The sequence below is a fragment of the Neoarius graeffei genome, chromosome 13 (genome assembly GCF_027579695.1).
Source record: "Neoarius graeffei isolate fNeoGra1 chromosome 13, fNeoGra1.pri, whole genome shotgun sequence".
Taxonomy (NCBI): Eukaryota; Metazoa; Chordata; class Actinopteri; order Siluriformes; family Ariidae; genus Neoarius; species Neoarius graeffei.
In genome coordinates this window covers 71,622,194-71,648,329 of record NC_083581.1, presented here as the reverse complement: position 1 = coordinate 71,648,329, position 26,136 = coordinate 71,622,194, and the positions used below count along the sequence as shown (strand labels likewise).

Below are 26,136 nucleotides of genomic sequence, written 5' to 3'. Positions count from 1 at the left end.
AAATCGGTAACCACTCCATATTTTGTATCCTTTTTTTAAAATTATATTTCCGTAATCCGTGACCTATCCGTATTATATCAACCACCGGAGTGTGTTCATGGGTTGTTTTGAAGCCCAAGCTGTACAGTATTTGTCACACGCACACTTCAAGCACAGTGAAATTTATCCTCTGCATTTAACCCATCTGAAGCAGTGAACACACGCACACACACAGAGCAGTGGGCAGCCACACCAGAGCCCCCGGGGAGCAGTCAGGGGTTCGGTATGACCCGGAATAATGTGCTACTACTTGGAAAAAACTTCCACGACTATTCCTAAGTTGCATGCGTTTATTTCCCTGAGTGTCAGGAGCAAGCGATATTATAGTCGGGATTATAGTTGTGGTGTTTCTGCTCCAGACTGGAACTAAACTCAGGCAGACGTATAGTCAGAGTTGGAGTTACAGTTATTGGTGTTGTGAGACTGGGGCATAAGGCTTCTGAGCTCATGTTGCTGGGATAGGCTCGGGATTTACCGCAAACCTGAAGAGGATAAAGTGGTTCCTGAAGATGAATAAATGTTGCTGTATTGGGACATCTCATCTCCTCTAGCCGCTTTATCCTGTTCTACAGGGTCGCAGGCAAGCTGGAGCCTATCCCAGCTGACTACGGGCGAAAGGCGGGGTACACCCTGGACAAGTCGCCAGGTCATCACAGGGCTGACACATATACCCTGTCCACACTAGGGATTTTGTACCGATACGATACTACTTTCGTACCGCAACACCTGTCCACACTAGCAACTATACCGGTACTGTAGCGGTATAACTGTATCGGTACGAAACCCACAAATGTATGGGTTTCGTACCGGTACAGTATCGGTACTGTAGCGCTTCACTGTAGTGTGGACAGATGAAGCGGTTCTGTATCGATACAAATATAATGCGCATGCGCAAAGTCACACACCTCAATCGATGTCTTCGCTGAATAAAATAGTGAAGAACGGAGATTTGTTTCTTTCTCAACTGCCTCGCGCGTTTTATACGATTCGACTGAATAAATGACCACCAGAAATACAGACTGTACATTGACAACAAAAAGCACACACATGTTGTTTCATCCGCCATATTCTCAGAAGGAAGTTACTCGGTAACCACGGAAACATTTCGCGCATGCGCATTTCAACTACCGTGAAAGAAAACCGCAAACATTTCTCGCTAGTGTGGACAGATGCACTAAACTGTACCGGTATACTTTGTATTGATACAGTTATACCACTATCGTACCGGTATATATGTGAACAAAGCAATAGACACAGACAGCCATTCACACTCACATTCACACCTACAGTCAATTTAGAGTCACCAGTTAACCTAACCTGCATGTCTTTGGACTGTGGGGGAAACCGGAGCACCCGGAGGAAACCCACGCGGACACGGGGAGAACATGCAAACTCCGCACAGAAAGGCCCTCGCCGGCCACGGGGCTCGAACCCGGACCTTCTTGCCAGTGGCGTGCACAGACATTTTGGGGGGCAAGTGCTCTGGGGGGAAAAAGGGCACTTTTTTGCACATGTGGAACACCTTATTATAAAAGTCTGAGATTTAACCCTCCTCTTGTGTTCGGGTCGCCACTGACCCATTTTAGTTTTTAAAGGTGTAAAACAACCACTTAATGTTAATTTATTACATCAAGGCTTTTTGACTTTGCCAGGAATCTCTAGTTGAACAAAATAGAAAAATAAATTTTTGTTTTCCTAAATCTGAAAATCGTCTAGCAAAAAATATAATACTTATGTGCAGTTGTTTCTGTATGCGACGGGCTACTTCATGACAAAGTAATTACAGCTTGGGCTTAGAGGGCAAACAATACATTTTCACTCGATTCATGTGTTACCTGGCTGGTGGGGCAGGGGAAGAGCTGACTGACTGCCCGATGTGTTGTCTGCGCTACGACAAGGCCGTGGCTTCCAGGACGCTATGCTGCTGCAACCTCACATTGAATGCACTGCACGCTTGTTCACGTGACAGAGCAAGAAAGACAGAGGTCTGGTGTGTGTGCGGAGGGGGCACACATCAGGACATTATTTTCACACACGCTTTTAATGCCACGGCTTTTCTAAAAGATCATGTCGACATTGGCCTCAGTAAACTGTAAAAAAAAATTCAAAAGGGCACTTTTTTGGACAGAGGGTAGAGGGGCAGGTGCTTGAGCACCACCTCGTGTCTATCTGTGCACGCCACTGCTTCTTGCTGTGAGGCGACAGCGCTAACCACTACATCACCGTGCCGCCCCTGTTTGAAATATGCTCTGTAATATATCAGTCCATATGTCAAAGCAATGGCCGTAAACGAGATTCGTTGAGACCTGTACAAGACATCGTAGGACGGAAGTAAAACGTACAGCGGAAATCAAAGTGTCCAACATCTGCCAACGTTGTCAAAAGACGCGCGCGCCCTCTTTCGGATGCTGATGTAATCAAGCCGGAAGTTTTGTTTGCTTTGATAGCAATCAGGAAAATTTGAAAAAAGTAGGCAGTAATCGTCATTTAAACTCCTTTTTGTGCAATATTTTGTTTGGAAAACAGTTTTCAAAATGGCGGCACTGACACCTGGCTGACACTTCACGCTTCGAAGTCTCGCACAAGTCTCGTGAAGATCGCGCGGATAAGCGACACCTGACATGGACCAAATGAGCTAAATTCAACACGGCTAAAAACCGAATAGACTGATAATATTTAATTGCAATTAGTTGCTGTGGCACCGGGGGCGTGGTCAAGCGCTGGTCTGTGACAGGAGGGCGGAGTCAGGGAAGGTAAGTGGCAGAATCACTACACCTGACTCCAATTAACCTGTGTTTGTGTGTGTCTTCCCAGTGACTGCGCCCTATTTAGGGAGGGAGAGCAGAGAGCAGAGGAGCTCATCCCTGAACAAGACGCCAGTCGTGTGTGTCTATTCGAGTGTAGAATTGTTAAGCTGAAAAGTCTGGTAATAAACGTTATTTTGAACCTGATCTCTGTCCTGCCGTCCTCTGTGCTCCACCCACCAATACTGAACCGCTCCAGTTGCCAATATGAGTCACGATATAAGGTTACTAAAACTGAAAACAATTGAATAACACGTTGATTAAGAAATAAAGCAAGTTTAAAAACGACTTCAGTTCTCCTTGAACACAGATGTTCCAATATGTGCACGGTAATGATATGCAAATGTGAAATGAAAGGTCACAGATTAATGTCTTCCTGTGTGCGTGAGAAACCAGAGTTCATCTCAAGCGTGTATGTTAATGAGGGACTGTACCTCCAGCTGTGCAGATGTGTCAGCGGGACCCTGGCTGGACAGGTAGAGGGAGGGCAGGGACGTGTTGTAAGCACGCAGACAGGGCGCTCTCTGTCTGTCCATGGAGGCTGAGGAGTGAGGCCTCAGGCCAGATGCTGCACACACTGGAGGTCTCATGGTGCGGCCCAGGCTGTTACTTTTACTCTCCCTTCGCTGGTACTCGATGGGAGACTGCAGGGCTAAGCAACAAAACACAACACCCTTATTTATACTGCAAACCTCAAGGTGGCATGATCTAAACAGGCGCCTATTTCCTGAAACAAACCAGTAGCCTTATTTAAACCAACGCGATCTGATCAAGCAGTTACTAAAGATGAACGTAAATGTATTGTGCAGCACCACACATTAAATGTACTGTTTATTTGAAGTGTAGGTTTGACCCATTTAAAAGTAAACCCCCCCCACCCTACATGTACGACATTTTCGTTGCGTCCCGTGGCATAAATAGTCTCAAACAGATGTGCAACTTTCTGGTAAGCTTTCAAAAAAAACAAAACAAAAAGAAGACAATGACGAAGAAGAATAGAGCACATTCTGTTTATATCTGTGTTTGTATCTGTTTAGAACACATCATCTGTTCACTCCGAACAATGTATTCGCTTACATTCCTAGTGTGTGTGTGTGTGTATGAGTGTGTGAGTGCACGTATTTGTTTTGGTGAATTGTAAGAACCAGAATGTCTTGACTATTTAGCAAAACTAAAAAAAAAAAAAACTTGCCCGAGTAAGAAAGAAAGCCCTGACGAAATCAAGAGGAGTTTTAGATACAGTAAAAGCTGTGAAAGTGTAAAACTATTTCTTTGTGGTTAGATTTCAGACGGGTGGTGTAGTGGTTAGCACTGTCACCTCACAGCAAGAAAGTTCTGGGTTCGAGCCCAGTGGCTGACGGGGGCCTTTCTGTGTGGAGTTTGCATGTTCTCCCCATGTCTGTGTGGGTTTCCTCTGGGTGCTCCGGTTTCCCTCAAAGACATGCAGGTTAGGCTAATTGGTGGCTCTAAATTGACCGTGAGTGTGAATGGTTGTTTGTCTTTATGTGTCAGCCCTGTGATGACCTGGCGACTTGTCCAGGGTGAACCCTGCCTCTCGCCCATAGTCAGCTGGGATAGGCTCCAGCTTTCCCATGACCCTGCACAGGATAAGCGGCTACAGATAATGGATGGATGGATTTCAGACTGAGTGTAGAATATTTATCTGTCTCTGTTTTTATATACTACTGACATAGGCTTAGCTAGCGAGCCGTGCATCCATGTTTTACATGGCCAATTCTTAAAAAAACACGGTCATAAATCCCCAAACAGGCCCTATAAATTTTATACTAACCTATGCTAACCGAAATTTTGTTGTTTTGTGAAGTTCGTGCATTTCTGTAGACATTTTTGTCGACGGTCAGTGGGTTTCTGGGGCGTGCCCAGTGTGTGTGCTTTCCATATATGGAAGCTAAAGGAGAACTGGAGGCAATTTTTCTTATCAAAATTCTATTTATCTCATTTTATTAAATATCGGAATGCATTTTTGGTCGCTATTTTGTCGCTGCTATAGCAAGTTATGAGTGTTTGAAATATGCTCTGTAATATACAGTGGGGCAAAAAAGTATTTAGTCAGTCACCAATTGTGCAAGTTCTCCCACTTAAAAAGATGAGAGAGGCCTGTAATTTTCATCATAGGTATACCTCAACTATGAGAAACAGAATGAGAAAAAAAAATCCAGAAAATCACATTGTCTGATTTTTAAAGAATTTATTTGCAAATTATGGTGGAAAATAAGTATTTGGTCAATAACAAAAGTTCATCTCAATACTTTGTTATGTACCCTTTGTTGGCAATGACAGGGGTCAAACGTTTTCTGTAAGTCTTCACAAGGTTTTCACACACTGTTGCTGGTATTTTGGCCCATTTCTCCATGCAGATCTCCTCTAGAGCAGTGATGTTTTGGGGCTGTCGCTGGGCAACACGGACTTTCAACTCCCTCCAAAGATTTTCTATGGGGTTGAGATCTGGAGACTGGCTCGGCCATTCCAGGACCTTGAAATGCTTCTTACGAAGCCACTCCTTCGTTGCCCGGGCGGTGTGTTTGGGATCATTGTCATGCTGAAAGACCCAGCCACGTTTCATCTTCAATGCCCTTGCTGATGGAAGGAGGTTTTCACTCAAAATCTCACGATACATGGCCCCATTCATTCTTTCCTTTACACGGATCAGTCGTCCTGGTCCCTTTGCAGAAAAACAGCCCCAAAGCATGATGTTTCCACCCCCATGCTTCACAGTAGGTATGGTGTTCTTTGGATGCAACTCACTATTCTTTCTCCTCCAAACACGACAAGTTGAGTTTTTACCAAAAAGTTCTATTTTGGTTTCATCTGACCATATGACATTCTCCCAATCCTCTTCTGGATCATCCAAATGCTCTCTAGCAAACTTCAGATGGGCCTGGACATGTACTGGCTTAAGCAGGGGGACACGTCTGGCACTGCAGGATTTGAGTCCCTGGCGGCGTAGTGTGTTACTGATGGTAGCCTTTGTTACTTTGGTCCCAGCTCTCTGCAGGTCATTCACTAGGTCCCCCCGTGTGGTTCTGGGATTTTTGCTCACCGTTCTTGTGATCATTTTGACCCCACGGGGTGAGATCTTGCGTGGAGCCCCAGATCGAGGGAGATTATCAGTGGTCTTGTATGTCTTCCATTTTCTAATAATTGCTCCCACAGTTGATTTCTTCACACCAAGCTGCTTACCTATTGCAGATTCAGTCTTCCCAGCCTGGTGCAGGTCTACAATTTTGTTTCTGGTGTCCTTTGACAGCTCTTTGGTCTTGGCCATAGTGGAGTTTGGAGTGTGACTGTTTGAGGTTGTGGACAGGTGTCTTTTATACTGATAACGAGTTCAAACAGGTGCCATTAATACAGGTAACGAGTATGGAGGTAAGGAGCCTCTTAAAGAAGAAGTTACAGGTCTGTGAGAGCCAGAAATCTTGCTTGTTTGTAGGTGACCAAATACTTATTTTACCGAGGAATTTACCAATTAATTCATTAAAAATCCTACAATGTGATTTCCTGGATTCTTTCCCCCCATTCTGTCTCTCATAGTTGAAGTGTACCTATGATGAAAATTACAGGCCTCTCTCATCTTTTTAAGTGGGAGAACTTGCACAATTGGTGACTGACTAAATACTTTTTTGCCCCACTGTATCAGTCCATATGTCAAAGCAATGGCCGTAAATGCAATTCGTTGACACCTGTGCGAGACATCGTAGGACGGAAGTAAAACGTACAGCGGAAATCAAAGCGACCAACATCTGCCAATGTTGTCAAAAGACGCGCTTTCGAATGCTGACGTAATCAAGCCGGAAGTTTTGTTTGTTTTGATAGCAATCAGGAAAGTTTGAAAAAAGCAGGCAGTAATCGTCATTTAAACTCGTTTTTGTGCAATATTTCGTTTGGAAAACAGTTTTCAAAATGGCGGCACTGACACCTGGCTGACGCTTCACGTTTCGAAGTCTCGCACAAGTCTCGTGAAGATCGTTCGGATAAGCGATGCCTGCCGTGGACTAAACAAACTAAATTCAACATGGCTAAAAACCGAATAGGCCGATAAGTATAATATTTAATTGCAATTAGTTGCCAATACGAGTCACGATATAAGGTTACTAAAACCGAAAACGTAATTGAATAACACGTTAATTAAGAAATAAAGCAAGTTTAAAAATGACTTCAGTTCCCCTTTAAATCAAGAAAATCAAATTTACCACCAAAAATGCAGCGTTCTTACTGGTCAGACTTCGAAATGAAGCTTGAATGGAAGCAAAATACTACGAGTTTTGAGAGCTTCGCCGGCGAAGCTTGGCAGGTTTAGAATGAACAGGTCATGTATTTAGATAAATATCTTTGTGAGTTTTTATCATACAAGCCTGATAACCGTATTGACCGAAACTTTATACTTTACACTTTCCTATGTGCCCACTGACAAAAAATATTATAGTCTTTAAATGACCTAAATTAGATAAAACATAAAACTTGTCCCCTTCCTCAGTCACACCAAACTCGGCACTCTGAGAGCCCACTTCCGCATTCATAAAAGACTGTTCCCATGGTAACGGCATGAAAATCACTTTTACTCTTTCTATTTCGATTGGTTTCTCTTTCACCAAGATTTACATTATCTTAAATAGTACTTTCATAAACTACCATTATTATTTAATTTGTTTGTATTGTTTACAGGATTTACATTTCAAGTAACTGCAGGAACTTAATTTCACTTATCTCATTCATCATCTCATTATCTCTAGCCGCTTTATCCTTCTACAGGGTCGCAGGCAAGCTGGAGCCTATCCCAGCTGACTACGGGCGAAAGGCGGGGTACACCCTGGACAAGTCGCCAGGTCATCACAGGGCTGACACATAGACACAGACAACCATTCACACTCACATTCACACCTACGCTCAATTTAGAGTCACCAGTTAACCTAACCTGCATGTCTTTGGACTGTGGGGGAAACCGGAGCACCCGGAGGAAACCCACGCGGACACGGGGAGAACATGCAAACTCCGCACAGAAAGGCCCTCGCCGGCCCCGGGGCTCAAACCCAGGACCTTCTTGCTGTGAGGCGACAGCGCTAACCACTACACCACCGTGCCACCTAATTTCACTTATCTGTAACTTAATTTCACTTAGTTTTTAACTCCTGTTTATTGCACTTTTGAACAGAATCAAAATGATTCCTAACATTTTGTGATGTAACATTTGCATTATGTAGATTTCGTAAAATCAAAACTTATTAAAAGATATCTATTATTCTCAGTTTATTTATAATATTTCATAATATTAATCTTCAGAGTCGGCTGAATCTCATTTGTTATCTTTGATGTTTATAGCAAAGATGTATTCTGTGTAAAAGGACTCGATTGCAGCAATTTGTATTTTGTTTTTTGTCTTAAGTGCACTAGAAATAATAATTCAAGGCTTCTGCTTTTATTGCAGGAATTTGTAGAAGATTTTATTGATAATTACAGTGATTTGTAAAGTTGTTAAACTTTGTTAAAACATTTTATTAAGTTAGTAAATAAAATTTGTGTTAAATGCCTTATGAAATATAATTCACACTTAAAATGAATACTTTCTTTCATTTCTTTTTAAGGCTCAATTGCAGCTCCAGAAGTCACCAGATTGCACCAACAAAGATGAAATTTTCAAAATTTGCAACCTCTGGGTTGTGACCAAGTTACACTCCCTGCTTTCAGAAAACATTCCCAACCTTCCCAATCCTGACTAAGCCCCTGACTACTGAGGACCAAATGTCCCCACAAAGATAGTAACATCTGACAGTTTCGACCTTGTGGGGACATTTGGATGGCCCCCACAAAGAAATTGCTGTTGTTGTATGTTTTTAAACAAAAAATTTAAAAAATAATTATAATAAAAGCACCAAAAAGTTTATTTTTCATTACTGAGGTTAGGGTTAGGGTTAGGTGCAGGCACAGCATTAATTAACTGCAATAATAATTATATCAATGGAAGGTCCTCACAAGGATAGTGAGACAAACGTGTGTGTGTGTGTTTTTATAATTTTTCTATCCAATCCTGAATAATGATTTAAGTATAATAAAATAGACCAAAAAAGACCATGGGGCAGCCATGACCTAAAGGTTAGAGAGGCAGCCTTGGGCCCAAAGGGTCGCTGGTTCGATTCCCTGGACCAGCAGGAAAATCCACATCTGAAGTGCCCTTGAGCAATGCACTTAACCTCCGACTGCTCCCTAGGCCCTGGGTATGTATTTGCACTCATTATACATCGCCCTGGATAAGAGCGCCTGCTAAATGCCTCTAATGTAATGCTATGATACTTTAATCTAATTCTCAAGATGTGTTCCTGTGCTCTGTTGCTTCTAAAGATGGTGGAGGTGATGATGATGGTGGCTCACCGTTGAGGAAATTGCGTTGTGTCTCCAGGATCTGGTTCACGTCGTTCACCCAGGACCTGCTGATGTCCACTGAGGAAGACTGCAGGACGAAGCACACGGTGTTGCCGTCAGCACCACGGGACATCAGCGCAAAGCGGGTTGGATCACCGTCTACACACGCCTCCACACCCAGACAGCTCATCTGAGACAGACAGCAGACCAAAACACATCTCAACAGGATTGGGAGGAGAACAGCAATGACTCTTTATGAAAACTGACTCTTATTGTGGTATATAAGAGTAACTATGATACAGTTTCAGTTTATCTTATGATTGTGGAATCATCTGAAAACTGTCAATTAGCTCAAATCATTAAGAGTAGGAAATGATGTCATAATTGCGACATGTCAAAGCATAAACTCAGGGGCACTTACTTTAAAAAATATATAAAATTACACTATTAAGGCTTTTATCCTCAATGGAAATAGAAAGCCTGTGGTTTCCCAACTGATATTTAAAGCTAGACGGCCTTTCGATTTTATAAAATCGGTGAAATTTAGTTCCCTCTGAAATGTGGTCATTGTGATATATGTTTATTTCTGTAATATCTCACAAAATATCAGGCCATTCTGTGGCTGGGAAGTTATTTAATTTGAGGAGATTAAAGCAAATAATGTGCATGAAATCGCTCGCGTCACACAGTCAAGCAGACAGGAAGTCCGTGTGCGCATGCGCAGGTTTACCTTCTTCTTCTTCTTTCGGGTTTTACTGTACAGCAGCTGGCATCCACAGTGTTGCATTACTGCCATCTACAGGTTTACCTTTGCGCGTGCACTGACAGTTCCATCATTCTGTCGCTAAACGAACAGCTGATCATACCGAGGTGCTCGCTGAGCGCCCATATTTATTAGTTTGGTCCTGCGTTTCCTTTCCATCGTATATAACATAACGCCTTTTCTTCTCGCTTTCTTTCCGTTACTGTAGTCGGTCTTTTACGTTTCATTCGCACACTCACATCCTCCATTTTTCTCTCCTGTTTCAAATTTGTATCCCACAATGCCTTGCGTGAACGGGGAAAGCCCACCACGTCATACATGATGTAGTATCTTGAATTGGGTCATGGTGAAGCAGGAAAAAATAGCGGAGAATTTAGGGGCACGTCGAGATAAATTCATTAATTGTTCTGTTTAAAAAAATAATAATAATAAAATTGATTCAAATTCAGTAGCTTTTGTTCCACTAAACAAAAATAATTGGGTGTCGGGGAAAATTCTTTTTATGACTTAAAGTTGAAAAATCTGAAAGGCAGTACAGCTTTAACAGTCATTCCACGAAATTGAGTCGTACATGACCTGATAGCTATAAATGTTTTATTCTATCCACATTCGCTGGATTTTGAGAAACAGAACATTTTTATTTTTATTTTTTGCAAATTCGATAAACAAAAACTTGATACAACATGTCTGACAAAATAATTTCTGCTTAGATTGTAAACAAACCGGCAAAATGACAGGAGCAATTTGTGAAAAATGCGATAATAATAATAATAATTATTGAAAAATAAAAAAAAGATATGTTCTTATTCTTATTCAAATACTTTTATTCCATATTTTTGTTGCTTTTTTGTATTATTTGGGGGGGGGTTCTTTTCGAGTAGAGTTTTTATTTCATCCTCGATTGATTCAGCAACACGCTCCACCATTTTGTTTTTCTCTACTCACGGTATATGAGCTGATATCCTAGTTGTAGAGTAGCCAATCAGAGTGCACGATTGCGCATATCCAGTGAATGTGGATAGAATAATGGCAAATAACTTTGCACAGCAATCTCTTGTCTCATGGCTGTTTATTCAGATTATGCAAATAAGAAAACTGTGTTTAGCAGACTTTCATATCAAGCGTTAATATAAACTGAGCAAATGTAATGCAATCCAGATGGAAGCAGCAATTTTCACGTTCGAGCAGCAACACTGAAAGAAGGGTCACTCAGTTAAACAGACCATTTTAATGAAGATCATGAGGTACTAATAACACTGCAGATTAGATTGCAGCTACTGATAGGGTGGATAATGTTACAGAACCAGTCGAATGAAATCCGAGTCGTTCGATCGGAATCATTGGATCTGAAAAATCCGACTGGTCGAAATAGAATTCCGGCTTTCTGAAAGAGAAGGCCCACCTTGATGCTATTCTTAAATATGTATCCAGGAATTGAGAATCCTTTCTTCCGGTCAATAGGCTCACTAAAAATGACGATCTGCTCGAACAGGAAGACCCGCCTCTCCTTTGGCCTGGACAGGAAGCTGCTGTCCTGCTCTGAGACACTAAAAGTGTCTTGTTGAAGCAGTTTTCCTTGCGCTGTGATTTTCCCCTGTAAAGAGAAAGCGTTTTTAGGAGCCAGGACACCTCAGACCTCTTCACTATTTCTTTCTTTGTTGAGACAGTTCTAAACTGCAGCTCGCATCTGGCGCCGTACCTCAAAGCCCTGCAGCCGTCCCACGTTCATCATGTCATTGCAGCGCTTAGGAACAAAGCACATCACCTCCACTGCTTTCTGTTGCAGAGACAGGGAGTGACGGAGTGAGAGAGAGAGACAAAGAGAGACCCAGGGAGACTTTTAAACTGTGTGAAAAGAGATATTAGTAAGCATATTGAGTAAGAATTATTCTACTGCTGTGAGACTTGTGTGTTGGCATGACAGTACAGTAGACAGAGTTCTGTGATGGAGCTCCGATTGGCACCTGAATGAATATTACACCATCAACTTTTACTCATATAAATATACAACCGAAATTCCAAAAAAGTCAGGACATTGTGTAAAACATGAATAAAAACAGAATGTGAAGATTTGCACATCATTGAAACCCTAAATTCCATTGAAAATAGTACAAAAACAACATATCAAATGTCGAAACTGAGAAATGTCATTGTTTTTTGAAAAATATATGCTCATTTTGAATTTGATGTCACCAGTACGTTTCAGAAAAGTTGGGACGTGACAACAAGAGACTGAAAAAGTTGTGTAATGCTAAAAAATCCTCACTAATTTGGTTGATTGGCAACAGGTCAGTAACATGATTGGGTATAAAAAGAGCATCCCGGAGAGGCGGAGTCTCGCAGAAGTAAAGATGGGGAGGGGTTCATCGCTCTGTGAAAGACTGTGTAGGCAAACAATGCAACAATTTAAGAATAACTTTCCTCAATGCAAAATTGCAAAGAATTTATGGATCACATCATCTGTGGTCCATAATATCATTAAAAGATTCAGAGTATCTGGAGAAATCTCTGCATGCAAGAGACAAGGCTGAAAACTGACATTGGATGCCTGTGATCTTCAGGCCCTCAGGAGACACTGCATTAAAAGCAGACACATGGAAATCACTGTATGGGCTCAGGAACACTTCAGAAAGCCATCATCTGTGAAAACAGTTCATTACTGCATCCACAAATGCAAGTTAAACCAGATATAAACAATATCTAGAAACAGCACCACCTTCTCTGGGCCCGAGCTCTTTTACGATAAACTGAGGTGAAGTGGAAAACTGTCCCGAGGTCTGACAAATCAAAAGTAGAAATTCTTTTTAGAAATCATGGACACCACGTCCTCCAGGCTAAAGAAGAGAGGGACCATCCGGCTTGTCATCAGTGCACAGCTCAAAAGCCAGCATCTGTGATGGTATGAGGGGGCATTAGTGCACATGACATGGGTAGCTTGTACATCTGGGAAGGCATCATTAATGCTGAATGATATAAACACGTTTCCGAGTAATATGCTGCCATCCAGACAAAATCTTGTTCAGGGAAGGCCTTCCTTCTTTCAGCAAGACAATCCCAAACCACTTTCTGCACATATTAAAACTGCATGGCTCTGTCATAAAAGAGTCCAGGTGCTAAACTGGCCTGTCTGCAGTCCAGACCTGTCTCCCATTTAAAACATTTGGTGCATTATGAAGCTCAAAATACGACAAAGGAGACCCCGAACTGTTGAGCAACTGAAATTGTATATCAGGCAAGAATGGGACGACATTTCTCTTTCAAAACTACAGCACTTGGTCTCCTCAGTTCCCAAACATTTACAGTGTGTTGTTCAAACTAGAGGTGATGCAACACAGTGGTAAACACGCCGCTGTCCCAACTTTTCCGAAACATGTTGCTGACATCAAATTCAAAATGAGCATATATTTAAAAAAAAACAATAAAGATTCAACATTTGATATGTTGTCTTTGTACTATTTTCAATGAAATATAGTGTTTCCATGATTTGCAAATTATTGCATTCTGTTTTTATTTACAGTTTACACAGCATCCCAACTTTTTTGGAATTGGGGTTGTAACTACTGGAATATTCCAGATACAGCTTCATACCTCCAAATCCTCTGTGTCCATTCCAGCTTTGGTGCAGTACTTCAGGAAATCCTGCTCAGAAAGACACATTCTGTATCTGAATCAGAAATACTAATGATATGCATCATCATTTTTGGCCATGTGTCAATATCTGAAAAACCTTTTTTTTTACACATCTGGTAATAATAAATAAATACACTGGATTCTCAGGCATCATACCTTCCAGAGTAACATCCTGGAACTGTTGTACCAGAAATACTGTAATTTAGGGGTTGCAGAGCAACATGGATGAATAATTATTCAATTATCAAATCACAACTCCCTGATTTTTTCTAGGATTTCTTTGTATTTGACGTTATCCATTTTGGCCAAGTTCTACAACATAATGAGGCTACCACCACCATGCTTCATTTGAGGAAAATATTCTCGATGTAGGGGTGGCACGGTGGTATAGTGGTTAGCGCTGTCGCCTCACAGCAAGAAGGTCCTGGGTTCGAGCCCCGGGGCCGGCGAGGGCCTTTCTGTGTGGAGTTTGCATGTTCTCCCCGTGTCCGCGTGGGTTTCCTCCGGGTGCTCCGGTTTCCCCCACAGTCCAAAGACATGCAGGTTAGGTTGACTGGTGACTCTAAATTGACCGTAGGTGTGAATGTGAGTGTGAATGGTTGTCTATGTGTCAGCCCTGTGATGACCTGGCGACTTGTCCAGGGTGTACCCCGCCTTTCGCCCGTAGTCAGCTGGGATAGGATCCAGCTTGCCTGCGACCCTGTAGAAGGATAAAGCGGCTAGAGAGAATGAGATGAGATTCTCGATGTAATGAGCAATCACTTTTTGTGACGTTTTTCTTATTTGCAATATTTTTGCATCGATGCGGACTTTGCTGATGATCTAGTGCTACTGACAGACACAGAACAGGAGGCGGAAACTCTGTTGTTTAGTCTTGAAGAGGCAGCAAACTCCATTGGGCTGCACCTCAACACAGGGATCCCAGCAGTAATTGAAAAAATAGAGGAATGTAAGAAACTATCAGCAGGGGTCAAGGGCACTGCAAGCCCCCTGAAGCTGTTGAGATTTTAACATTTAAAGATGCTATAGAACACATTTTTTACATAGATTTAACATAGAAAAGCAACAGAATTGAACAATAATGTGTATCTATTTGATGCCATATTTTGTAATCAATGACATAAGTGGCAAAAAAAAATTGTTATTTATAAAAATTAGATGAAAATGTAGCTTTGAAGAATATACTTCTTCTAACCCGGACACTGTTCCGCTATCTCTTTTATGAACGATATCTTTTTTCCATGACATATTCAGGGCTGTGAAATTGTAAATAAGAAATCCGAGGAAAAGGGGGGGGGGGGGGGGGTCTGGGGGGCACAGCCCCCCAGCATAAGCCGGGGGTCTGGGGCCCACAGGGCCCCTGACACCAATCCATTTTAGGTGTTATATGGTGTATTCTGAGCATTTCCTGCAAGTAAAAAATTGATCTCAACAAGTAAATATTTGACTAGTCTTGGTCTTCATTTTGTCATATAAAATACCTATCAACAGTTTTCTCTTTTAAAATGAAAGATCCATGTAAAATACCTTGAAATATCTAATAAGTGCCTATGTATTTTATCTCTTAATCAAAATAAAAGTAAAAAAAATGTGTAAATAACAATTTAAAGAAATGTTAATAAAAGAAAACTTTGATAGGCCTTTCAAAATGACTTTGTGAAAAGTCATGCTCAATATTTAAGTGAGAGATACCTGTTGTCTTCCAAATTACACTTAATTCTTGTATTATGTCCTGGCTTTTTCCAAGAATCTGTCACAATGTCTCTTGTCTACAGAGCAAAAGTTAAAAAAAACAACAACTAATGTTTCTTATCTAATATATTATTTACATCTTTTCTTTTACTTCTGGCTCCTTCTATTCCTCTTTGCATCACTCCCAGCTATTTCTTTCAATTCATCTTTCAGTAAGGCTATTAGTTATTAGTTCTATAGTATTTGCATTCCTCTATTAAAGCTATTTACAAAATGTTCATAGTCTGTCAAACAGCATCTAATGAAAGTCTTTTAATTTTCTTTTCTTTAACACCATCTCTTTCAGTTTTGCAAACTTGTTCTTTTTCATCTTTTCCTTCAGTCTGTCTGTGTGTTCTTTTCTAGCCCTCTTTGCATCTCTCTCAAACACCTCCTTAGCTTTCCTTTCTGATGGCATCTTAACTATGTCTGATCTTGCACCCTGTAAGTACAAAATTCACGTACGTGGTGCCAGGTCACGCAATAGCTATTTTTTAGCTCTGTCATGCACTCCTGAGCAGTGTTGCCAGATACTGCTGACGTTTTCCAGCCCAAAATATGTTCAAAACCCACCAAAATGCACTTGAAACCGCCCAATCTGGCAACACTGCTCCTGAGTCGCAGTCAAGACGTGTTCCACGCTCAGCTGGCATAAAACTCCGCGAGTCCGGCTGTATTGAGCTGGCGGTCTCGTGCAAGGCGATTAAAACCGACTAGACCCCCCCCCAATGATTTTTAATGCAAAAATAGACGTTTTGTGAAGATGATATTTTTCGCGACAGAATCCGCAGAAATTTCACAGCCCTGCATATTGAATTAAGTTCAACGCATTAGAAACAAAAGCACGAACGGAGTTAAAACACATTTTCTAGAAAATGGGTGCAGCCATATTGTTTTCTCGTTCTATCGCGTACAGTCTCGCGGTATTTACATCAATTTAACTTCCGAGTGTTCCTGAATGTCAACGAGAACAAACGAAGCTGACAAAAACATCGCTAAACAAGCAAACCAAATCATAACGTATTCTGCTGGTCATTTTACTTAAACAAACATATTTTTAACGGATATACAAGAGATTTAAAAAAAAAACCACCACCACTTTGGCTAGAAAAATAGCGGAATTCCGCTAAATAGTGGACGTCTGGGATCCCTGTCAACAAGTCAAAGACCAAGTACATGGGAGTCAACACCCACCCAAACGCTCTACAAACTCTAAGAGTGATCACGGAGTGGTCAAGAGCTGGAGATAGTACAGGACTTGGTCTACCTTGGATCCTGGATTAACAGTTCTGAACATGACTTTGAAGTCCAGAAAGCCAACAAAGCCTGGCAGGCGTTCCATTAGGTGAAAAAGATATGGAAGTCATCAATGAGAAGAGAGTTAAAGATCAGACTTTTCCAGGCTACAGTAGAATCCATTCTCCTTTATGGGTCAGAAACATGGACCATACCTAAAGCACTCGCTAAGCACATCAACAGTTGTTATACAAACATGCTACAAATGGCGCTCAACGTCAGCTGGCTTGACGAGATCAACAACAAAATAGTGTATGGAAACCTATCCAGAGCTACCACCAAAATCCAAGAGAGGGGGATGAAGCTCGTAGGTCACATAAGACGATATGACGACATACTGGCACACAAGCTGCTGTTCTGGGACCCGAAGCATGGAGAGCAAGGACGTGGGCGTCCCCACCTTACATTCTTTGACATGCTTTACAGAGACACCAAGCTTGATAGCGTTGCTGAGATAGAGAGCCTGATGCTAGACAGACATGTATAGCGGTGTACCAGAACATCTCGGATGATGAAGCCGCCTAAGTAAGTAACATCTTCCTCATCTATAAATAATACAGACCCATCACAGAACCACCACTGAGTAGCTTAGTATGATTAATTTGGTGGACTTTTTACACCACACCAGTGACAATGGCATGGCAGAGTGTATCGGTGTGGGGAATGAGGCCGGACTGGCGAACACTGACCGGTAATTTTCGCATTTGTCCGTCTGTATTTCAAAAGCATTGGACTGGATGGTCGATAAAAAAATTGTAAATATATGGATCTAATCTATTTCTAATTTTCTTACAAATGTTACACTGAATGAATACATTATGTCGTAACACAGCCTGTGAAATGGGGCCCCCATGAGCCTGAATTTAAAAATTGATAACTTGGCCACCAATGGTTCTAGCCTTGCCAACCTTGTCCCACTCCCCGAGCCCTTCCGAACCAGCACTGGCATGGCCCACTCCAACCCTGCCTCTATGGTGCTGGTATACATGTATTTAAAACCGTTGGTACAGTCCAGCTCTCGTGTAGCCATTCAGCAACAAGCATGTGATGTTTAATAAGACCAACTCTTTCCATTTTGAGTTAATATAGATGCGTTTCTTTTTCAGTTTGTCTTACAGATCGCTACTGGAAGAGTACACTGACAGCCTCAATTAATTATGTACTCTCCATTAATTATCAGTTAATTATCTGTCATGTGTTTAACTAAGTTAATTAGAAACATTTATTTCAAAACGGTCATAGTTGTGTGGCTGTGTGTCTGCATCAGAGAGAGAGAGAGTGTGTGTGTGTGTGTAACAGTTATTCCATGAAATCGAGTCGTACATGAGCTGATAGCCGACGAGGCATGTAACAGCGAGTCGGGTATAAGCCATGTACGACGAGATTGAGTGGAATAACTGTTTTATTCTATCCACATTCACCGGATTTCGAGAAACAGAGCATTTTTATTGTTATTTCTTGCAAATTCGATAAATAAAAACTTTATACAAAACATCCGACAAAATCATTTCCACTTAGAATGTAAACAAACCAGCAAAATGACAAGAGCAATTTGTGAAAAATGCATAGTAATAATTCTTGAAAGATAAAAAGATACGTTCTTATCATCAAATACTTGTATTCTATACTTTGTTGCTTTTTTTGGTATTTTTTGGGGTTTGCTTCCATAGACATATAAACATAGACGCTGCCTTCTATGGAATCAATTTTGTGCCAAAATGTTTATACAATACTTTTGAAATATCAAACAAAAACGACAAATCAAAATACAAAAAAAGGAAAAAAAGTCAATTTTTTTAGACTGGCAAACAAATTATTCGTGTAATCGTGCAAAATATCAGTCTATTACTCTTCAGAAAACTTTTATTTTTGTTCCGCGTCTTTCTCAGTTTTGTTTGACGTAATTTATTTTGGTTGCGATTCCAGCTTTCTCGTTTGCGCTCCCTGACTTTTTGCTTGCAGTTTTGGCACAAACTTCACGTGTGGGTGGGCTGTCCAGGAATGCATTCCCATTGGCTAACTTGTGTTTGACTGACAGCTACGCTCAGCCATTCCCCGGAGGCTGTTGCGGCCATTTCCTACTCGGATTCTGGTGGACTGTTTGACGAGTGACCGATCCATTGACGGTAAACAAGGATCGAGTGGACTTCAGTGGCGACTATGATACTGAATTTACACTTTGTTGAATTAATTCAATATCATAGTCGCCACTGAAGTCCACTCGATCCTTGTTTACCGTCAATGGATCGGTCACTCGTCAAACAGTCCACCAGAATCCGAGTAGGGAATGGCTGAGCGTAGCTGTCAGTCAAACACAAGTTAGCCAATGGGAATGCATTCTTGGACAGCCCACCCACACGGGAAGTTTGTGCCAAAACTGCAAGCAAAAAGTCAGGGAGCGCAAACGAGAAAGCTGGAATCGCAACCAAAATAAATTACGTCAAACAAAACTGAGAAAGACGCGGAACAAAAATAAAAGGTTTCTGAAGAGTAATAGACTGATATTTTGCACGATTACATGAATAATTTGTTTGCCAGTCTAAAAAAATTGACTTTTTTTCCTTTTTTTGTATTTCGATTTGTCGTTTTTGTTTGATATTTCAAAAGTATTGTATGAACATTTTGGCACAAAATTGATTCCATAGCCTTCTGCGTAGAATCATACGTCATCCTCGCCGCCATATTGGATGTGGCAAAGTGGAGATTCTTCAGCCGTCTCTGGTATAGCGTCTAGACAGTAGCCGAGAATAAAGATGCCTCATTCATGTGCTGCGTTTAACTGTACCAACAGGTTTACCGTCCAAACGAGATCACATGGGATTACCTTTCACAGGTGAGACTGGAGAAATACTTTTCATTGTATTTGGTCATTATAACGTAATTTTACGAACAGATTTTTCTGACTTTGTGGCTAATATGAAGTCTCGCGCATAATAGCCACTCGGTGAAACCTGTCTCCAAACAACGAAGTATTTCCTTCGTAACTACGCTGATTGTTGTTAGTTGCTTAGCTAACTTTTCACATACTATGTAGGTTTCCCAAAAATAAAGACATGAAAAAGCAGTGGGAGACAGCTGTGCGACGGGAAGGGTTTTCTGCTACTCCGTCATCCATGCTCTGCAGTGAACACTTCAGAACGGAGGATTTTGACAGAACAGGTCAGACAGTCAGGATCAGAGAGGGAGCTGTTCCTTCAGTCTTCAGTTTCCCAGCTCATCTCCACCGGGTAGGTGTAGAGTTATAAGCAGTGAGAATTAGATAATACAGTGCCACACTATGATGAACGTTTTTGAACGTATGATGAATGTTTTTAACCTTTCTGAATGTGAAGGAATCAGTGATGTATTTTGTTTTGGTATGACGTTAGAACCTGGCTGAACTCAGTTTGGTGGTCATTCAGAATATTGACGGGTATTTCGCACACTATTTATAACCATCACATTAAAAGTTATATATGTTGTTTTGATGCCTGTTTGTTTCCCAAATATATACGTGTGTGTCTTAATGGGTGAATAAAAGGCATCGAGTTAAATATTATTGTAGAAAGGGGCTTTATGAAGTTCAGTACATTTACTTGCATTGGTTTACGGGGAAGATTTGCCACATCCAATATGGCGGACACTCTGACGTATCCCAGCAACGGGCCACCAGCTCAATGCGGCGTCTATGTTTCTATGTCTATGTTTGCTGCTTCTTCTTCTTCTTCTTCAGGGTTTTTTGCGGTTGGCAAACCAACTTAAAGGTGCATTACTGCCACCGACTGGGCTGGAGTGTGGAACAGTATTGATAAGAATTTTGGGGGTTTTGTTTTCGAGTTTTTATTTCGTCCTCGGTTGGTTCAGCAACACGCGCCATCATTTTGTTTTTCTCTACTCACGGTATATGAGCTGATATCCTAGTAGTAGAGGAGCCAATCAGAACGTGCGATTGCTCATATCCAGTGAATGTGGATAGAATAAATGTGTGTGTGTTGGTAGTGTTCACTCTCACCTTTAGTAGCAGCTGGTATTTCATGATTCTTTGCACAGGTTTGATAAGGAGATCATTCAACTGTAACCTGTGACCAAGTTGCTGTTTAAGTTCCTACACACAAACACAATTAAAGATAGGGTCAATGGTTTGTAATATTTGGCATGTTTTATTCACAACTATCAATAAAACATGAATACATTGCTCATAATGAAGAGATACTATGTTCTAAACAGATGCATGTACAAATTTAAGGTACATTTATTTATTTATTTATTTATTAGAAAGCTTTCCAGAAAGGTTCACAGACTATCTGGATGAGACTAAGGTGGTGTTTACATTAGACCGTATCCATCTCGTTTTCGTCGCGGATGCACTGTCCGTGCACATTAAAACGCCGGGAAACGACTCCACAGGCGGAACAACTTGAATCCGCCAGGGCCCACGTATTCAACCCAGTTCGTATCTGATCCGGTGCTGTGTAAACATTGAGGAACGAGGAAACGCAGTGCTGAGCTCTAGCTGACGTCATCATTGGACAACGTCACTGTGACATCCACCTTCCTGATTCGCTGGCGTTGGGATCACACACACAGCGGCTCAGTCCCGAATCACTGCTCGTGCGCTTCACTCACGCGCTCTGTGAGCTGCGCAGGGCCGGAGTGCACACCCTTCAGAGGGCACTCGCTGTTCAGGGCGGAGTGATTTGGAGCGCAGGAGGAAGCGCTGAGCCGCACTGAGGTTTATTTACACATTTCAACTTATTTACCTCCTTCAGGCGCTTAAACTCAGTGAGAACATGAACATCACAGCCAGGTGTGTTTACAGTATCTGCTGGAGAAGGTGTTCGCTTGCCATCCTTCCACTTGCAAGTGGTGAGTGACTTGAGCATGCCCGATATGCACTGGGATCATGTGACGTGCCGTCTAATTAGTCATGTGATTAGCGTATCTGTGTATTGGCGTTGCTGTGTGCACGCGAATCGTGTATTGGCGTTGCTGTGTGCACGCGAATCGTTTTAAAAACGTTAATCTGATGATCTGCTGATACGGTCTAATGTAAACACCACCTAAAGGTGTGTCCCAGCCTCTCCATATCCTGCAAATAAAGAAGTCACTCCAGTGATAGGTTTTTGTTTTCATGCTGCCAAGAGGTGACCACAAGACCATGTTTATTAACGTGAAGGTGAATGCTTTCAACGATGATGCTCTTCCATCATAATCATTCATGCGTAGTAAGTGCCTGGTAAGGACTGTGGTGATTTGAATTTTGAAGCTTCCAGTTTAGGTTGGAGTGTGTACAGGTTATCTACCCGTACTAAACATCAACAAGCTGTTGACATGTTGCTGATTATAATGGCTGGTTGATGAGTCATGTGACAGGTTGCTAAGAGTCTATAAATGTTCTTGGGATGTCTGTGGTGTCTACATTGGACTTTCCAAAGATTAGAACAACATTGAGAAGAAATAATGAGGACCATCAAGGACTATCCAGCCAATAGTCACTTGTCTATCACATCTATCAAATAAACAGATTGCTTGCTCTCTTCTGCTAGCATTCAGCCATACTGGCAGAGAGGATTGAGGTGGAGCATGGGCCACAAACTTATGAACACTTCCACGTTCCACTTTTGGAAAGGGGAGGGGGGACTGAGCTTAGATTATACAGACCAGAATGATCCAATGCTCCATTGAAGTCAATGAGAAGGTCCAGGGATTTCACCAAAATATTGGCCATTATTAGCTCATCCAGCCAACAGGTGATGAGTTTATGCCATCACGTGTTGTCTGTCGTCCACCCGGCATCACCCACATCTCATGAAAATCACTTCTTCTCTCTCAATTTTTCACCGATTTTTATTCTTTTTGGCAGGAAGATAGGTCTATCTGGGGTGCATATACAGTAGCTTCTACCCAAATTTGCATAAATGCAATTAATAATGAAGATATGGAGTAATTAATCAATCGCTAATGAGCAATTTCCACACAAATCATGCTTGAAGTGTGCATGTGACGAATAAAGGTTTCTTCTTTAAAAAAAAATCCCTTCTTCTCCCTCAGTTCTTCACCGATTTTGATTCTTTCTGGCATGAAGGTAGGGGTACCTAGGGTGCATATAATTTCTACTCAGATTTGCTTAATTACAATTATTAATAAAGTTATGGACTAATTAAGCCTTAATGAGTGAGCACTTCAACGAAAATCGCTTCTTCTCGCCGTTTTGGATTCTTTCTGGCAAATCGGTCGGTATTCCTAGGGTGGATATCGCTTCTATATATAGCTTGTGTATATATAGTGTATATAGCTTGCAACATTTATTGCGCAAGGTGGCCCACTTTCTGGACTAGAAACGTTTGAAATCAACGAGACCGTCAGTGACGGCGTAGCTCACCCCAGGGCCGGAGTGAGCTACACCGTCACTGACGATCTCGTTTGTTTCAAAATGTTTTTTCACATGAAAAGATATCATACTGTGACATCTCATCTCATTCTCATCTCATTATCTCTAGCCGCTTTATCCTTCTACAGGGTCGCAGGCAAGCTGGAGCCTATCCCAGCTGACTACGGGCGAAAGGCGGGGTACACCCTGGACAAGTCGCCAGGTCATCACAGGGCTGACACATAGACACAGACAACCATTCACACTCACATTCACACCTACGCTCAATTTAGAGTCACCAGTTAACCTAACCTGCATGTCTTTGGACTGTGGGGGAAACCGGAGCACCCGGAGGAAACCCACGCAGACACGGGGAGAACATGCAAACTCCGCACAGAAAGGCCCTCGCCGGCCCCGGGGCTCGAACCCAGACCTTCTTGCTGTGAGGCGACAGCGCTAACCACTACACCACCGTGCCGCCCCATACTGTGACATAATTTATCATAATGCATTACATCATCATATCGCTCAGCCCTAATCCCTAATCCAAAGAGCCATATAAGGCTGCGGACTCTATTCACTACATTCAAAAGATCTCATGATGCCAGCAATAAAATCACTCGTTACACCATCGCACTACTGAGAAACAACAACGGCAATTAGCGCTGTTGATTACACATCCGTTTATTTCTCCTTTTCCTAGAAGTGAATGTCTTCATGTTCATCTGCTGAGTATGAGTCACGAGGAGAGTGCAGAGTGCTATAAGAAAATGAGAATGAAAGGATACCAGTGATGTTTGCACAGATGGATGTGCTCATGTACCTCATACAAAGCTGCAATAAAGGTGTGTTAGTGTTGAAAAACAAAAGTCATACTTACTTCAAAGTAGGTGTCGATGTATTCTGAGACGATATGCTCCGACTTTGGTTTGTTCTGACAGTACACCACATACATGTGAAGACGCCTTTCCTGTGAATATTGGATAAGGTCATTACAAGTGAAATAATGACTTGGTACATGTCCCAGATAGCACAACGCTCTTCTTTCACTCTCTGGTAATTGATGTATGCTTTGTGATATCAGGAAATAATTGTGTGATGAATCAGCAAAATGGCTCGGAGTTGAGTTGAGTACAGGCTCAGCAAGCCATTAAAGCACTAAAACACAAGCAGTGCAACGAGGATTAAAGTGTCTGTCTCAGTAAAAATGCACCTGTTGGAGATGGGGTGATGTAAACATGTGATGGAGTGAGGCAAAAATGCATTAGGACAGTGTGAGAGAGAGAGAGAGAGAGAGAGAGAGAGAGAGAGAGAGAGAGAGCTGCAGTCGTTTGTGTTGAATTAACCTGTTCGAATCCGACTCTGTCTAGTGGATATGGAAAGATGTGAGAGAGAAATAATAAGAAACACAAAGTACATGTCCTGCAACGTGTTTGCAACTTGCTGAAAGAAAAAGAGAGAGAGAGCTAAAGAGAGAGAAAAGAAAATAAGAGTGCTCTGAGAGCACAATATTCCCCGCTGGCAACTAGGCCATAACTCTGGTAAAATGCAACTGAATTGAACAAAATTGCAATATGCGTACTGTATTACCAACATGTAACAAAGAATCCTGCCAAGTTTTGTGAAATTCCTCCATCAATTGTGAGAGAAGTTGATTTCAGAAGGTGAGTACCCTTCCCGGGATGGACGGACGGAAATCGCCATGACATGATCCCGCTTCGGGCCTTTCGGCCAGCGGGGGATAAAAACTTTTTGCCAAATTACATGAAATTCCTCCAAAAATTGTGAGGAAAGTTGATTTTAGAAAGCCAGGACACCTTGATGAACTTGCCAAAGTACAAGTTTGTTAATAATCAAAGGTATAACTCTGGTAAATTTGCCCAAATTAAACGAAATTTCAATATGCGCATAACTGTCATATAACAAAGCCTTTTGCCAAGTTTGGTGAAATTCCTCCACAAATTGTGAGAGGGGTTGATTTCAGAAGAACGTACACCCTCATGAAATTGTCAAAGTACAAGTCATTTAATCAAGGGTCAAAACTCTGGTAAAATTTTCACAAACAAAATTAAATCACAATATGCATATTACCGTCATATAACAAGGCCTTTTGCCAAGCTTCAAGAAATTCGTCCAAAAATTGTGAGAGGAGTTGATGTCAGAAGGCGAGCGCACCTTCATGAAATTGTCAAAGTACGAGGTTGTTAATCAAGGGTTGTAACTCTGGGAAAATGTGACCCACTTGAACGAAATTACAGTATGTGTATTATCAACATATAACAAAGAATCCTGCCAAGTTTCGTGAAATTCCTCCAAAAATTGTGAGAGGAGTTGATTTCAGAAAGTGAATACCCTTCCCGGGATGGACGGACGGACATTGCCACGACGTAATCCCCCTTCGGGCCTTTCAGCCAGCAGGAGATAATAAAAATTGTGAGGAAAGTTGATTTCAGAAAGCCAGGACACCTTGATGAAATTGCCAAAGTACAAGTTTGTTAATAATCAAGGGCATAACTCCGGTAAAATTTGCCCAAATTAAATGAAATTTCAATATGCATATAATTGCAATATAACAAAGCCTTTTGCCAAGTTTGGTGAAATTCCTCCACAATTTGCGAGAGGAATTGATTTCAGAAGAACGTACACCCTCATGAAATTGTCAAAGTACAAGTTATTTAATCAAGGGTCAAAACTCTGGTAAAATTTTCACAAATGAAATTAAATCACAATATGTGTATTATCGTCATATAACAAGGCCTTTTGCCAAGCTTCGAGAAATTCATCCAAAAATTGTGAGAGGAGTTGATGTCAGAAGGCGAGCGCACCTTCATGAAATTGTCAAAGTACAAGGTTGCTAATCAAGGGCTGTAACTCTGGTAAAATGCGACCGAATTGAACAAAATAACAAAGTGCGTACTAACGACATATAACAAGGCCTTTTGCCACGTTTGGTGAAATTCCTCCAAAAATTGTAAGAGGCGTTGATTTTGGAAGGAAAACACCCTCATGAAATTGTCAAAGTATAATTTTGTTCATCAAGGGCTGTAACTCTGGTAAAATGTGACCCAATTTAACGAAATTACAATATGTGTATTACTGACATATAACAAAGAATCCTGCCAAGTTTCGTGAAATTCCTCCAAAAATTG

At 41.5% G+C, this 26,136-nt stretch overlaps 1 protein-coding gene across 4 annotated transcripts in view; it reads right to left on the bottom strand.

The window, feature by feature from the left end:
• arhgef25a (Rho guanine nucleotide exchange factor (GEF) 25a) overlaps window positions 1–26,136 on the bottom strand; it is a 301,768-nt gene that overhangs the window by 17,916 nt on the left and 257,716 nt on the right. For all 4 annotated transcript variants that reach the window (XM_060938474.1, XM_060938475.1, XM_060938478.1 and 1 more), the window contains 7 exons: window positions 23,868–23,957; window positions 20,630–20,722; window positions 13,570–13,620; window positions 11,681–11,758; window positions 11,384–11,575; window positions 9,228–9,408; window positions 3,278–3,495 (listed from right to left, as the gene is read on the bottom strand). In XM_060938474.1, coding sequence (XP_060794457.1) covers window positions 3,278–3,495; window positions 9,228–9,408; window positions 11,384–11,575; window positions 11,681–11,758; window positions 13,570–13,620; window positions 20,630–20,722; window positions 23,868–23,957 — 903 coding nt within the window. The remainder of the gene's footprint in view (window positions 1–3,277; window positions 3,496–9,227; window positions 9,409–11,383; window positions 11,576–11,680; window positions 11,759–13,569; window positions 13,621–20,629; window positions 20,723–23,867; window positions 23,958–26,136) is intronic.